The sequence below is a fragment of the Daphnia pulex genome, chromosome 3 (genome assembly GCF_021134715.1).
Source record: "Daphnia pulex isolate KAP4 chromosome 3, ASM2113471v1".
NCBI lineage: Eukaryota > Metazoa > Arthropoda > Branchiopoda > Diplostraca > Daphniidae > Daphnia > Daphnia pulex.
Window position 1 is genome coordinate 1,519,468 of NC_060019.1, and position 13,908 is coordinate 1,533,375.

At 37.7% G+C, this 13,908-nt stretch overlaps 3 protein-coding genes and 1 long non-coding RNA gene across 8 annotated transcripts; 2 read left to right on the forward strand and 2 right to left on the reverse strand.

Annotated features, from left to right (window-relative positions):
* Positions 1-595: 595 nt before the first annotated feature.
* LOC124190971 (ribitol-5-phosphate xylosyltransferase 1-like) lies at positions 596-2,043 on the reverse strand. Its single transcript, XM_046583865.1, has 3 exons — positions 1,409-2,043; positions 1,183-1,347; positions 596-1,112 (listed from the first exon to the last, which is right to left on the reverse strand). The coding sequence occupies exons 1-3, from the start codon at positions 2,041-2,043 to the stop codon at positions 731-733; spliced, it is 1,182 nt and encodes a 393-aa protein (XP_046439821.1). The 3' UTR covers positions 596-730.
* A 205-nt stretch (positions 2,044-2,248) lies between these two features.
* On the forward strand, positions 2,249-3,869 carry LOC124190972 (protein mono-ADP-ribosyltransferase PARP16-like). Of its 3 annotated transcripts, none has more exons than XM_046583866.1 (5): positions 2,249-2,353; positions 2,677-2,824; positions 2,907-3,307; positions 3,367-3,526; positions 3,598-3,869. In XM_046583866.1, exons 2-5 carry the CDS (start codon positions 2,677-2,679, stop codon positions 3,816-3,818), a joined length of 930 nt encoding a protein of 309 aa, XP_046439822.1. In that variant the 5' UTR covers positions 2,249-2,353; the 3' UTR covers positions 3,819-3,869. The 3 variants fall into 3 exon arrangements, with proteins under 3 accessions (XP_046439822.1, XP_046439824.1, XP_046439823.1); XM_046583868.1 differs by having other exon boundaries at positions 2,271-2,353; positions 2,673-2,824; XM_046583867.1 differs by having other exon boundaries at positions 2,347-2,609; positions 2,673-2,824.
* On the reverse strand, positions 3,866-4,973 carry LOC124190973. Of its 3 annotated transcripts, none has more exons than XM_046583871.1 (4): positions 4,863-4,973; positions 4,322-4,526; positions 4,141-4,268; positions 3,866-4,081 (listed from the first exon to the last, which is right to left on the reverse strand). In XM_046583871.1, exons 2-4 carry the CDS (start codon positions 4,510-4,512, stop codon positions 3,966-3,968), a joined length of 435 nt encoding a protein of 144 aa, XP_046439827.1. In that variant the 5' UTR covers positions 4,513-4,526; positions 4,863-4,973; the 3' UTR covers positions 3,866-3,965. The 3 variants fall into 3 exon arrangements, with proteins under 3 accessions (XP_046439827.1, XP_046439826.1, XP_046439825.1); XM_046583870.1 differs by having other exon boundaries at positions 4,141-4,262; positions 4,590-4,869; XM_046583869.1 differs by lacking the exon at positions 4,863-4,973 and adding an exon at positions 4,590-4,815.
* A 4,413-nt stretch (positions 4,974-9,386) lies between these two features.
* LOC124190974 lies at positions 9,387-13,067 on the forward strand. The gene is made up of 2 exons (XR_006873219.1): positions 9,387-9,474; positions 12,606-13,067. It is a non-coding gene; the product is annotated as an uncharacterized LOC124190974 (long non-coding RNA).
* The last annotated feature ends 841 nt before the right edge of the window (positions 13,068-13,908 follow it).

Here is a 13,908-nt window from a genome sequence, read left to right on the forward strand (position 1 = left end):
CGCCAGATGATGGCGTTAAACACCGGCATGATTGTACCCTCTATGGCCTACACATCACACAACAGATGGACCCATTCGTCTTAACGAATAGCGTATATTCGGACCGACCCTCTAGTATGACTTTAGATCAAGCTCCATCCGGCATTACACCTTCAGCACCTGATAACCAATTGGGATTCTAATCTGAGCCTATACCCGCGAACGGGACCTCTGTCTAGAATCGCTAGATTTATATCGAGATTTTACAGTGGCGCCCAAGCGGGTGTGTGAGCAACCAAAGTTGCCCCCTAGGGGAGTTGAACCCTAGTCTTATAGAGCGCACGTTACATTGTGACGCCCTATTCAACTCACCCACTCTTCTCCTTTACTATTAAATAAAAAAATTATGTACATTTTAAGATTTTCTAATTAATTTAATTGTTAATTAATTAATTTTTAATTTCTTATCTAATCGCAATATTAAGAATTTTTTTTTTAATAATGATATTTTTGCGAAAATACTAGAAATAAGATCATACATCCGCATACATCATACATCTTATATTATATTCATATGTATTGATTTCATTTATAGAAGCTTGGAGCATTGATAGAATGAATTAGAAACCGTGTAATCATAATAGGAATAACATGTACGCTTTCCTATCTGTATGTAGAATTAGTATCGTCAATTTATATGGTAAATGGTACTAATACAATTTTGATTTCATAACAAACTTTTTAAAATTTATCAATGATTTATGTGTGCCTTAAGGACCCGGATGAATTGGCTGGCCATATGATGCCGGAAGTTGGCGTACCAGTGAACAACAGTTGCCCTTCTCGCGATCTTTTCTTGCAGGTTCATTCTAGACTCGTTAGCAATGACGTCACCCAACTCGTCGTCAAGGGATTCCACAAGTATAAAAGGAGCGTTGTGTTGTTTTAGCAGTCGAAGGGGATCCCCGCCACAATTGTCCACTGCGACGTCTTCTTCGACGACTGGAACGCTGCCAAGAGAAAAGGCCTCGTAAATGCAATAGCTCTCAGCAGAGCTGCCAAGTTCGGACGCGGGACAAAGTGTGAGATCAGAATCCGATACAGCTTGAATGTAATCGCCATCGAATCCCGTACTAAAAAGGATCGATTGTTACGTGAGTTTTTTTTAAATCGGATAAAATTGATTTAGTTTCATATTTTTACGTGTTGCTCATCTTCAAATAGCACAGACTCTCGAGATTCAACTCCTTGAATAATCGAAGAATCGCAGCTCCTTTAGTATTGGCGGTACCGAAAAAGTTGCAAACAAAAGGTCTTTGTGACAGGATGTCGATTTCGTCGGGAAAGAATAAGGGGAAGTCTCGGTGTCTAAGTTAAAAATGGATTAAACTACAAGAATAAATCGCTCGATTAAAATTAAGTATATTACGTTGCTACTCCGAGAGGCCATTGAAAGATTTCGCTTTCATCTGTTATTAATTTGTCTCGCACTATAAATACTGCGTCAATCGATCCACCGTTGGAAGATAAATAGGGAATGATCCATTGATTTTTACTGCAATCGCTAATATCTCCTAAAATTACTAGAAAAAGGGTCTTTGGTGTATGAGAAATGAGTATGTCGTTAAGCCACATTTTCTCCTGTTTCAGCTGAGATGACGAGCCATCAATGATTAAAACAAGATTAGGATTATAAGAAATGATTTCTGATTTTCCTGACTGGAAAGTGAAATTGATCCCATTCACAGTCTTGGTACCCTTGTAAATAACTTGATGTGATAAAAGCTCTTTCTTCCCTTCAATTAAATGATTCCATAAATATTCACCAATAGGGGCTCTACTTTGAATATCGACTTGGAAGAATGTGCTGGCTGTTGTGGGTACGACGTTATTGCTCCAGGGAATGCGAGATTCCAACTTTTGCAGCTGATCGGCGGATTCTATCGGCGCTTCATTTCCACGTAGATTGCACAGCCAAAATAGAACGCCGCAATTCAACAAAATAAAGGGCGCCAGATATTTTATACAAACACGGACTGCACGGTATTTCACAGAGAACGTCATCTCGGTCGGCAATACGTTGAAGAGTTCGTTTACGAATGGTTGAATTTTTACTTTCGAATGCTTTTTTGTTTTCTTGGGCGTAGCATCCTTTGGCGGAAATGAATACTTATTATGTTTCAATATATGAAATTTGAACGCATGACAGCGTTTTTTGAACAGCAGGAAGAAGGTAAACAGAAAAAGCTTTTGGCGTCGTCTGCTATACTGTCAATGTTTGCTCAGATCGCATTTGCAAACGTCAACACAATAGCTTGTCGATCTCCCAGGAAGAATTTTCCAGCTAGATACTGCTCAATACAATTGCAATAAGGTATCATTTAAAAATGTAGTAGAATATTTGATAAAAGTTTAAAGACATTGATTTTAATGGTTTAGTAAATGCTCAAAATCAAAAGTATCGTAGTCAATCTAGTCATAATATTGCCATTGATACTGATCTCTAATTCTCTACAGATGGCTTTTTCACTTAGTATTAATGAATCATCACTGATTATTATGATATGAATCATCATTAAATTAGCTTTCTCCTTGATCTGTTGTACTCTTTTGAACTTGAAACAAAAATAGTAAATATCATTTTTAAAATGTTCGTGAAGATTGTTATCTAATGTATAACTATTTAACCAAAGGAAGATGATTGAAACAGAAATGACAATCCAAAAACTGGAAGAACCGAAATTAGAAGAGTGGGATGAGCTCACGATCGAGATGCGGCGAGATTTATTGGCTCTTGATTTACGTATTTCCCTATTTGTTGGCGCCGTACAAAATTTCAAATACGGTAAATATCTCACATTGTAAAAATTACAAAAAAATTGGCCAAACATAAATAATGATGAGCTTTCTGGTATTCTTCTACGCAGAATCGCTACTCAAACCTATTCCTGCAAACTACCGAAAAAGTGATGGCGAAGCAGATATTAAAACTATCCGCGAATTAGTTTCCAGGCTTCCGGAATTGCCTCTTCGCGACCTCAACTATAAACCGGATCCCCAATTAACCACTTTTATGAAGACATTCTTTTTGAACCACAACCAGCAGCTTAGTTTAATCTCTGTAGAAGAACTCAAACGGCAAGTCGGCGGGCAAATTGAGCTACAAATTGCTCCGCGATGGATCTTCCAAATTGATCATGTCTCTCGCAATCAACAGACTTGGGAACGTAGAAAAGCTTCTTCCTCTTCATTTTACGCCTTCCATGGGAGTCGTTTTGAAAATTTCCATTCGATATTGAATTTGGGACTTCATCAACATCTCAACAAGGTATATATTCAATCTCGATCTCTTCTTTTTTGATTGACTGATTTGTAATGATTATGCAGACTGCCCTGTTCGGTGAAGGAATTTATTTATCAACCGAACAATCTTTAAGCCTTCAATACTCTCCTTGTGGACAAGGTTGGAGTAAAAGTCAGTTGGGACCAGAATTATCGTTACTCGCCATTTGTGAAGTAATTGATCATCCAGACGTTAAGAGAAGAGGTGAGGCAATTCGAATATATTACGTATCGAATATTTATTGAAGTAACAATGAATTCTATATTGATTAAAAGGTTCGAGACCGTCTACGGGTAATATGGCGATTCCGGACAAGTATATTCTCGTAACCAACAACGAACTCGTACGCCCTCGATACTTTCTGGTTTACACAAGACCTAAAGTGAAGACTGTGAAAGTTACTAGTTTCGTAGAGCGTCACAAGTTTGTTTTGTTCCTAAGCCTTTACGTCTCACTCCTTCTCGCAATCGGCCTAGCCAAAAAAGTTGCTGTTTGACATATGCTTGCATGTATAGTGTTTATTTAAACTGAGAATTTTATTCCTCTGGTCACATAATTTTTTATTTCAATAGCACACAATATTTTGATACCAATCGTTTAAAGAATTTTATACATTCAGCGATGAAAGCCTAAACACACTTGTTCAGTACGGATTTTTATCAAGCCCATGATAATCCCAGTGAGTTTTGTACCACCCATAGAGTTTCACAGGATCAGTCTTGAGTTTCTTCCATTGAGCTTCTTGAAGTTTTGCTCTATCTACAACGAAATATAGAAAAATAACTAATTTGATACTTTTACATTTACAAAAGACATACCATGTTCTGCTTTAGAGGCAGATGTTGTGGCAGATGCAGACTTTACTGCTTCGTTCTTGGCAACTTTGGGGGCACGTTCTGTAGGCAATTTCTTCCCGGTAGCAACCAAGTCAAAGTTTACTCTATAACTAGAAAAGGTTAAACTGGAAGTAATGGACACAACATAAAATAAATGAAATACTCTGGACACGAAGGGTAGAAACTGGTACTAGGTCTGACAACCATTGGCTGATGTCTAGTTGCTGTAGAACTGGTAGGTAGCTCAGAAGCTGGTAGCCGAATCGTGGGAAGGTTGATGACAGGTTGTGGGGGAGGAACAGTAAATTCACCCTCAGCTCTCTTTCGTTTTTGGACGTGCTTTTCGTGCTTCATCAAATGCTTTAAATCTAAAACAAGAAAAGCAAACATAAATAATGCTATAATGACAGTAAGTGAGCAATCAAAACAACCTTTGGCAAACTGTTCGAGATGGTTATCGGGTACATTTTTCAAACCCATCTCATCAAGAATGCCACGAACTTCTTCCAAAGTAAAATCCATGTATTATGTGTTTTAAAAAATACGTCTCTTCACTCTCTTGTATAAAAATATAAAAATATCTATTCTACGATTCTAGTCAAACTTAAAAGAAAATTGCTGGCATCTGATGCGATTACAACACCCAGCCTCTTTAAATATTCAAAACAGACTACGAGCAGACGAAGCCTTTTCTCACTCGTTACCTCGTTGCTGCGCGGAGAAGAACGTGTCGAATCAAGTGCAGGACCGAATTTATTTATGTGTGTAACGACTCGTTTCGAATCGTTGACGAATTATTAATAACTACACTTTCTTTGACTGGTGATGTATTGTTGCTGGCTGGAGCTGAGGAACTTCTTGGCAAGCACACGGTTGACAAGACAATGCGGCCCCACATCTTTCCAGAGGTAACTGCCATGAAATGGAGAATTTCGCGACCTTGTAACCAAAAACCAGAGAGTCGACAGTGGGGACATGTTTATGGATTGGCACTGAAGCGTTCAATTCTTAATAGAGTCTCCACAAATGTATCCATGTATGTATAGTTATGTGCGTGCCATTCCGGTTCATAATTCGATGATTGATGAGCGACTTTGGCATGCCAAAATGCAATCTCAGTGACGTGGTCGTTCGTGCAGTTATTTAAAGAATCGGACATTGCAATTGTTTTTGAATAAATTTGCTTAGAATTGTCAGTATTAGAATAATTGTGGTGCACCAGGTTATATACTTGATGTACCGTATTCATGGCTAATCTATAAACATAGAGATTATAATATAGTGACACAGAGATTAATTATAATAATGTTGTCCATGATTCGAAAACCTCACAACTCTCAATTGCTCTCTTTAAAATTTTAGATGGTCATTACAGTGACATGCAGATTCCGAAAAGCTCCTTTTCCAAATCAAGATTGAATTATCCATGATTTTCAAAATATGTGCACCGGGGTAAGTGAATCAAATTCAGTTTAAGTATATCTTCCTTATTTTGGCAGCAAGAGTCGATCGTAATTATATTGTTTGGGAACCGATTTCGAATTCGATTGATATTCCGCTGTTCTCTTTCAATGACGTTCTCCTTTTATGGATGGCGTCTCTTTTTACTGTTCTTTTTAGAAAGAATGGTTACGTGTCCCCACGGCAATCTTAAAAGCTTTATTTACCCCCAATTATTTATTGCGGTTTACCGGCCGAAAAAAAAAATAACTAGTACTGTACACGTGTAAAATGAAGAAATCGAAATTATTCTCGGTATTAGATCAATTCGCGATATTGCGAAACTTGCAGATGGCTTTGTAGAGGTCGTCTATGAGTCGCCATGTAATGACGTTAAACACCGGCATGATTGTACCCTCAATGGCCTACACATCACACAACAGGCGGCCCCATCTGTCTGACCAGAATTGCATATTCGAACTAATCCTCTAGCGTGACTTTAGATCAAGCATCTCCTCGGGCAATACTCCGAAGCACCTGATAACCAATTGGGATTCTAATCTGAGCCTATACCCGCGGACGGGACCTCTGTCTAGAATCACTAGATTCGCCGAGTTATTTCGTTCTCTTCACGGTGGCGCCACAGTGGGAGTGTGAGCAACTAACATTGCCCACCAGGGGATTTGAACCCCAGATCTTATTGGTGCATCTGTTCTTAAGTGACGCCCTATTCATTTCACCCACTCGCCTCCTTGACAAACTACTTAAAAAAATATATTTACTCGCAGAGAATGGAATCTGGCGAATCGATAATTAATTGATACATCGATCCTTAAATCTAAAACAATCCTTTTTTTTTTAAGAAACTTATTTTTACCTTTCTGTTTTGTGTCGTTCGTTACGGTTTTTTTTAATTGCTCGCAATCAAATAGTAACTATTGATCTGAGGTTTCGCTTAAAGAAAATATTCAGAAAAAATTTCACGAATTCTGCCAAATTTTTGATTTGAATAAGATTCAGCGACGGTAACGGAGAGTCCAAGACAAAGACATTGACTATCATCTAATTTTTTCGAGTGACAGGAATTCGGTAGTTGAATCACTTAATCAATCTGATCCCCCCCCCCAAAAAAAAAAATCGCACATTTTTTCCGAAAATAATAGAAATAAGATTCACTGTAGAGAAATAACCTACGTTTTGATTTTTGAACATTCGATTCATTTCTCATTTTTTAATTAGAAATTTGGTCCCCTCGGGTCCCCTTAAATTTTCAGTCGATAAAACGATGTCTGATTTTCCCCGATTACTATCACCCGACGGTGAACCCTTTTAATCGAACGTAGTTACTCGTGAAATTTCGTCAGCACACGCGTGTGAGTGGGCGTAAAGCAGCTGGTGCGGGCGGCTCCCGCACGCAGTGCCATTTCCCCTGACCGCACATGAAATTCACTTAGCATCGATCAACAGCTTAGGTTAAGGCATTAATGCGGGGGAAAAAACCAGGAAGTTTATTGTCCACGAATGCGTATTATTACCCACAAAAAATCAAATATCTATTTCAAGGGGTGGACTAATATGACTGTTGACGTATCGATTCACATGAACATGCGCACGTTAATCTTTTTGGGAGAAAAGAAAAATAAAGTAAGACAACTTTCTTGAATGAAATACATGGAAAAAAGGTACTGTTTGATGAATGATGAATGCAAACATTTTTTCCGATTGACTTGAGACGGAATTAGGTAAATCCATCGCTTTTAAGCTCAGCTCAACATAATCGAAAATAGATTTCTTTGTAGTAAAACCTTTAGATGTATCGTGGGAGGTTTTTTTTTTTTTTTACATTGGCGTTGTTTAACAAAACTTTTTTTTCCTTTACAAGCAAGTGTAATATTTGTGTTCTTGTATTGTTTATATGAAATAACCAGAACATAACCTCTGCGTAAAAGTAATTCGTCATAAGTTGATAACTTACTAGTGACAAAAAAAATTTTACCGTTCAAATTTATTGCAATTCACCACCGCCAACTATGGGGTAATCTTCAATGCCTCTTACTCCGCCTTTTTGTAGGGAGTTATCAGTGTCGATTAAAGAACAATTAAGTTAACTAAAGAATTTGATTGATATACAACGTTTGTTTTTGTTACGACGATTCTTGAACCCAAGTGACGTCTAAATTAATGTATTTCAGTGCATGTTGCCATTATTTTGTATTTTCATCAAGAGTCTAACCGCTGTTTTGTTCTGTAAAACGAGAGCACACCTTTTCCGATATTCCCCAAAATTTGACCGGGATTGCCTTGCTTGAATGGACAACGTAGGGTTATCAAAAATGAAAGAAAAGCGATATGTATATGTATAATATATATCCCTACTCTACTTTCAGATCCCTCGAATTCCCTAGAAGTGATTTCTTTCTTAGGGCAACGTAGAGTCTTCAAGATTGTAAGAAAAACCAATTTATTCCTACTCTACTTTCAGATTTCTCAAATTTACTTTTTACAATTTTTTTTTTTTTTTTTTGTGACAAAGATATATGAGCTCTCTATGTCAGCTCTTCCACTCACGGAAACTACTGGAAACTATAGGGTAAAAAAGCGAATTTTCGGACAGCGTTTTGTTTGTAAGCTTATATTCTTATGGCGTTTGTGTGGTGAAAGCCGATTCTTATCCAAATTCCAATTCTTATTTTTAATTATTTATAGTTTTCCCCCTTTTTTCTAAATTCCCAACACAAATAGTATTTTTAAATATTCGAAAAAATGTCCGGGGCATTCGCCTTTTGTCCGAAAATTCGCTTTTTTACCCTATAGTTTCCAGTAGTTTCCGTGAGTGGAAGAGCTGACACGAAGAGCTCATATATTGGTCCACAACAAAAAAAAAACAAAGAAACAAACAAATGTCATAGCAAATTGAGAGATCTGAAAGTATAGAGTAGGAAATATTTATATAATTGGTTTTTCTTTCAATCTTGAAAATCTACGTTGCCCTTAGAAAGAAATCACTTCTAGGGAATTCGAGGGATCTGAAAGTAGAGTAGGGATGCATAATCATATACTGTACGTATCGCTTTTCTTTCATTTTTGATAAACCCTACGTGGTCCGTTTGAAGCACGTCAATCCCCCGGTCAAAGTTTGGGGAACATTGGAAAAGGTGTGCTCTCGTTTTACAGAACAAAACAGCGGTTAGACTCTTGATGAAAATACAAAATAATGGCAACATGCATTGAAATACATTAATTTAGACGTCACTTGGGTTCAAGAATCGTCGTAACAAAAACAAACGTTGTATATCAATCAAATTCTTTAGTTAACTTAATTGTTCTTTAATCGACACTGATAACTCCTTACAAAAAGGCGGAGTAAGACAGGCATTGAACATTACCCCATAGTTGGCGGTGGTGAATTGCAGTAAATTTGAACGATTAATTTTTTTTGTCACTTTAGCGTTTCATATCTATTTGTTTAAAATTAAAATTTAAAGAATATGTAAGATAAACCCGCAGCAGTCTCCAAGACAAGCTATTGTCATTAAGTACGATTAAGTACTACACGGCGGATCGAATTTTCTCTTTAGCAGCTTATAGACGTCTCTCTGTTTTGAACATTCTCGATTCATTTCTTCCATTTAATTTAATTAGAAATTTTGTCTCCTTTAATTTTCAGTTGATAAAACGTAATAAAAAGATATCCGATTTTTCCGGGTACCACACAGTCGCACACAACATGTTGTTCATGATTCCACCGAAACCCCACATCTCTTTAATTGCTCTCTTTAAAATTGTAGATGGTCATTACAGTGGCGTGCAGATTCCGAAAAGCTCCTTTTCCAAATGGCGATTGAATCATCAATGACTTTCGAAATGTGCATTGGGGTAAGTGAATAAAATTCAGGTTAAATTCCTTTCTTGGCAACAAGAGTCGATCGTATTTTTTTTTGTTTGAGAACTGATTTCGAATTTGATCGATCTATTCCGTTGATTTCTCTTTCAATGACGTTCTCCTTTTATGAGCAAAAGATGGCGTCTCTCAGTCACACAGTTCTTTTTTTAGAAAGAATGGTTTCATTTGTAATCAAATAGAAAGAATAGACCCTTGTACCAGATAACCCCCACAACAATCTCCAAGACAAGCTGTTGTCATTAAAACGACAGATTGAATTTCCTCTTTGACAGCTTAGATGTCTCTCTGTTTTCAACATTTGATTCATTTCCCCCTAATTTCATTTAGTTAGAAATTTGGTCTCGAGACGCGAACGAAATTTACATTCGATAAGACGCCAAATTAAAAAGATGCCCGATTTTCCCCGATTATTATAACCACACAACGGCGAACCTTTTAATCTAACGTAATTACTCGTGAAATTTCGTCGGCACACGCGTGTGAGTGGGCGTAAAGCAGCTGGTGCGGGTGGCTCCCGCACGCAGTGCCATCTTCCCCTGACCGCACATAAATTCACTTAGCATCGATCAACAGCTTAGGTGAGGCATTAATGCGGAAAAAAGCCGGAAGCTTATTGTCCACCATGCGTACATCCAAAAAAAAAATTATATTACCCCAAAAAAGAAAATCAAATATCTATTTTAAGGGGTGGACTAATGGCTGTTGAGACGTATATATCGATTCACATGAACATGCGCAGGTTCATCTTTTTGCAGAAAAGTAGGACAACTTTCTTGAATTAAATTCATGGAAAAACCTACTGTTTGATGAATGCAAACATTTTTTCCGATTGACTTGAGGCGGAATTACGTACATCCATCGCTTTTAAGCTCAGCTCAACATAATCGAAAATAGATTTCTTTGTAGTAAAACTTCTAGATGTATCGTGGGAGGTTGTTTTTTTACATTGGCGTTGTTAAACAAAACTTTTTGTTTTCCTTTTTACAAGAAGAACTCGTGAACAAGTTGAAATTCGTGTGTGTCTTGTAGGCTCCTGGGTTTTCTTCAGTTCGTGATCCCGCCAAGGTACTAGTACTACTCTCTCGTAAGTCGATCCCTAGAAGCTTGTCGTATTTGTTTGTTTATTCCGAGACAAGATGGATTGGTTTTTCCTATTGAGCCCATTTCAATTTCCACCTTATTCTTTTGTTGTTGCTGTTGTTCCTATTGTTTGTCCATTTCCCCTACAGGGGCTGGAAGGAATAAAAGTACCGATAGATCTTTGTACGGGCGAAGCTTTTTTTAGATGGAATACGGTTGGTCGGTCGTAGTTGTACCCAAGAGTCCACTCGATGAAATTGTCTTTATTCTCCATCTCTTCTCGATAAAATACAACCGAGTTTCCCTCCTCCTTCCGTTTGAATGCGAAATTGAATAAAAGAAAAACGCCTCCGAGCTGCTGCCGGCCCTTTTCCCTAAAAAGCTAACCTATAAAACGTGTTGTGTTGTTTCCACGCCGGTTGTTTTTCTCTCTCGAGCTATTCCGAATTGATGTCCGAAGCTTAAAAAAAAGAATTCCAGAATAAAAGGTACCCCGCCATCTGACTTGTTTTTATTCTAACCGCAGGGAATATAATGTTATATAGTTACGTAGGGTATAGCTTTTTCTTTCAGGCTAAACAATACAACATTTGCTTTGCCAGCACACTATTATATAGCATCTCTGCCGGATACGTGTGTGTGTATACTTAACTCTGCGGATTCATTTCGCTGTTTCTATGTTTGGCCGTCGACAAAGAGAAAATTGCGGTTTTCTCTTTGTCAGTTTGTATAATTTCCGCCACAAAATAAAATAAGAATATCTATTTTGTTGGTTTTCGCCTTATACTATATATGAGATATTCTTGTTTCCCCTTTTTCTGTTGCCGACATCTTTTTCCACTTTTGGGTCGGGCGCAGTCGGAAATGGGCATCAATGACAGCCAGCCAGTCTAGATACACAAATGTTCGTTGCATTCAATTATTTTTCTACTTTTTTAAAACATTATTTTTCGCATTGCCCAATTTGGTTTTTCAAATGTAAACGTGTTGCCGAATAATGCAACACGCTTAGGCTTACCACCACTCCAACTGACTAAAAGGCTATAATGTCTTACTTGAATGATCTCGAGCAAATTGCTTTCAAGTCCAAACTTTGTTTTGAACAAAATAAAAGAGTCAACATTGTTTAAAAGACACACAGCGCAGCAGCCATTTTGATTCGCCGATTTAAAAAAGAAATAATAAAAAAAAAGGAATAAATAATCCGTTCCATTTCCATCACGTCAAATCGGAAGAGCCAAGCGTTAACGACTGGATTGTCTCTCCTGTTCACAGTTCGATGCTCTCATCATATTTCCTTGTGCACTTAAAAAAAAAAGGGGAGTGGCACACATTCGAGTGTGTTTATTTTCCCTTTTTCTATTCCACTCGCGTCAATAAAATTGTCTTTCCATCGGATTAGCATTCGGCAGACTTCCCCCGAGGATTTTGTAACTGAAACAAGTTTATCTCTTTCGTCGACTGTTGACTATGACAACAGCCAAGGTAGAGTCAAAGTTGAAGAACCCTTGATATTACCATATGTTATTCATAATTGTAATCATAACCCAGCAACTTTGCATTGTGTGGGTCTTGCGATCGTTTGTCGCCAAGGGCACGCAATCAACTTCCTTCCGCTTTCCTTTCCGTCGCAGTCAACATAGCATCGCATAGCATGTCGTTATTTTTCTTTATCCCACCCGGGAAAATGCAACAGATTTCCCAAACAAATTAGTCTGACTTGTTGTTTTTTTCTTTAAAGAGAACGTCGCCATCGCTACAATTGAAAATCAGTCAACGATAAAGCAGAAGCGTGAGGGGGGAAGTTGTCAAATTTCAAACAAATCAAAAGCTAGACAAAAAAAAAACATTTGAGCAAGTCAAACAATGGCGTGTTTGATACTACTCTCTCGACTCCTGGGGACGTCCCCGGTGGCTGCTGCTGCTGCTGCTGTGTGTACACCATGCTATTGTAATAAGGCTCTGACTCATTGCGCAGCCGCACGCGTGACATTTATTTGCATCTTTTTTATTTTCATTTCAGGATCAAAACTTTGTGAATTGCCGGCAGCAGCAGCAGATTTCCATGGGAAAGGGTTTCAATCATCTCCATCTGCTGGGTGGGGTTTCCATTTTTTCTTTTATTTCCCCCCGTAAGTTGAATGAGGATCTCATCGCCGAGTGAAGGATTTTCGTGGAAATGAGACCAGCCTTCAAATTTTCGAAATGATCAAATGTGATGGTGACACAACCCACACAAAAAGATAGAGGACTATGTGACGGCCGTCTCGTATTACTTCACCGAATCCAGATGTCTTCATTTACCCGCTCTCTAAGAAACGCTGTGTTGAAAAAGGGAAACATGACCATGCTTTGAAAATATTCTAAATTCTATGTTTTCAAAACGGAAACACAAAGTTTAAAAAATGGAATAAATTTCTTTTTCTCATTTTTACCTTCGCGCCACTTTTGACATTAAACCTAATAAACGCCCCTCATTAAACGACACATGATTTAACTAAACATTGCGTTAAGAAAAGGTAAAAATGTTAACTTTTTGCATCTCTTTTGGCGGGATGTAAAAAACAAACATTTTGAAACATCAATAAATGAAATAAGTATATATCGCGTGAATTGATTTGATAATCAAGTTTATTGCAAACCTTATCTTTAGTTTGAATACATCCTAGCAGAAAATTATCAACGGCTTGTTTCCTCCAAATTTCACACAGCGGCGGTAGAATAATTATTCAACATATTAATTAAAATGCCCATGCCACTCATTTGATATGGCTGCGATGGGTATTGAACTCGGGACTCCCGGGTCCCAGTTCGATGCTGATCCACTGTGCCATTCTAGATATATATAGAACCCTTCACAATCATGGCATATTAGACGATGGGCGTTGGGACCATTGAAAATTTTTCCGAATATCAAAACATCACTTCCAATTCGCTTCGTAGCACCCATCACACACACCACACAAATGAATTAAAAAACATTATGTGAGCCATTTGGCGACACACTCGATGCATAGATATGCTTAGTCAACTATATCGACGGACAAACTAGATGTATAGGCCATTTCACGCACCGTGCCTATGCACGTTACGTATGTTTAGGCAATACGCATACATATAGCAAACGAAAGAAACAGTACCTAATGAAAAGCTTTTTTACACTAATTGTATTAAAGTATGTTGACTGATAGTACTTTTGGGACTTAAAGTACTTAATCTCTTGAATCGTAGTTATTTGAAAAAGATGTTTATGGCTTTCTTGAAACTATGTTTGGATTTGTCCCCTCAATGAATTTTTTTTATCTAATAAAATGAATATAAAGAGG

Coding starts and splice junctions, on each gene's coding strand:
- LOC124190972 (XM_046583866.1), top strand. CDS start 2,677: ATGATTGAAACAGAAATGACAATCCAAAAACTGGAAGAACCGAAATTA. Junction 3,308..3,366: donor TTCATCAACATCTCAACAAG/GTATATATTCAA, acceptor ATGATTATGCAG/ACTGCCCTGTTCGGTGAAGG. Junction 3,527..3,597: donor TCCAGACGTTAAGAGAAGAG/GTGAGGCAATTC, acceptor ATTGATTAAAAG/GTTCGAGACCGTCTACGGGT.
- LOC124190971 (XM_046583865.1), bottom strand. CDS start 2,043: ATGACGTTCTCTGTGAAATACCGTGCAGTCCGTGTTTGTATAAAATAT. Junction 1,348..1,408: donor TGGCCTCTCGGAGTAGCAAC/GTAATATACTTA, acceptor TTTTTAACTTAG/ACACCGAGACTTCCCCTTAT. Junction 1,113..1,182: donor TATTTGAAGATGAGCAACAC/GTAAAAATATGA, acceptor GATCCTTTTTAG/TACGGGATTCGATGGCGATT.
- LOC124190973 (XM_046583869.1), bottom strand. CDS start 4,680: ATGGATTTTACTTTGGAAGAAGTTCGTGGCATTCTTGATGAGATGGGT. Junction 4,527..4,589: donor TCTCGAACAGTTTGCCAAAG/GTTGTTTTGATT, acceptor TTCTTGTTTTAG/ATTTAAAGCATTTGATGAAG. Junction 4,082..4,140: donor TGCCTCTAAAGCAGAACATG/GTATGTCTTTTG, acceptor ATTTCGTTGTAG/ATAGAGCAAAACTTCAAGAA.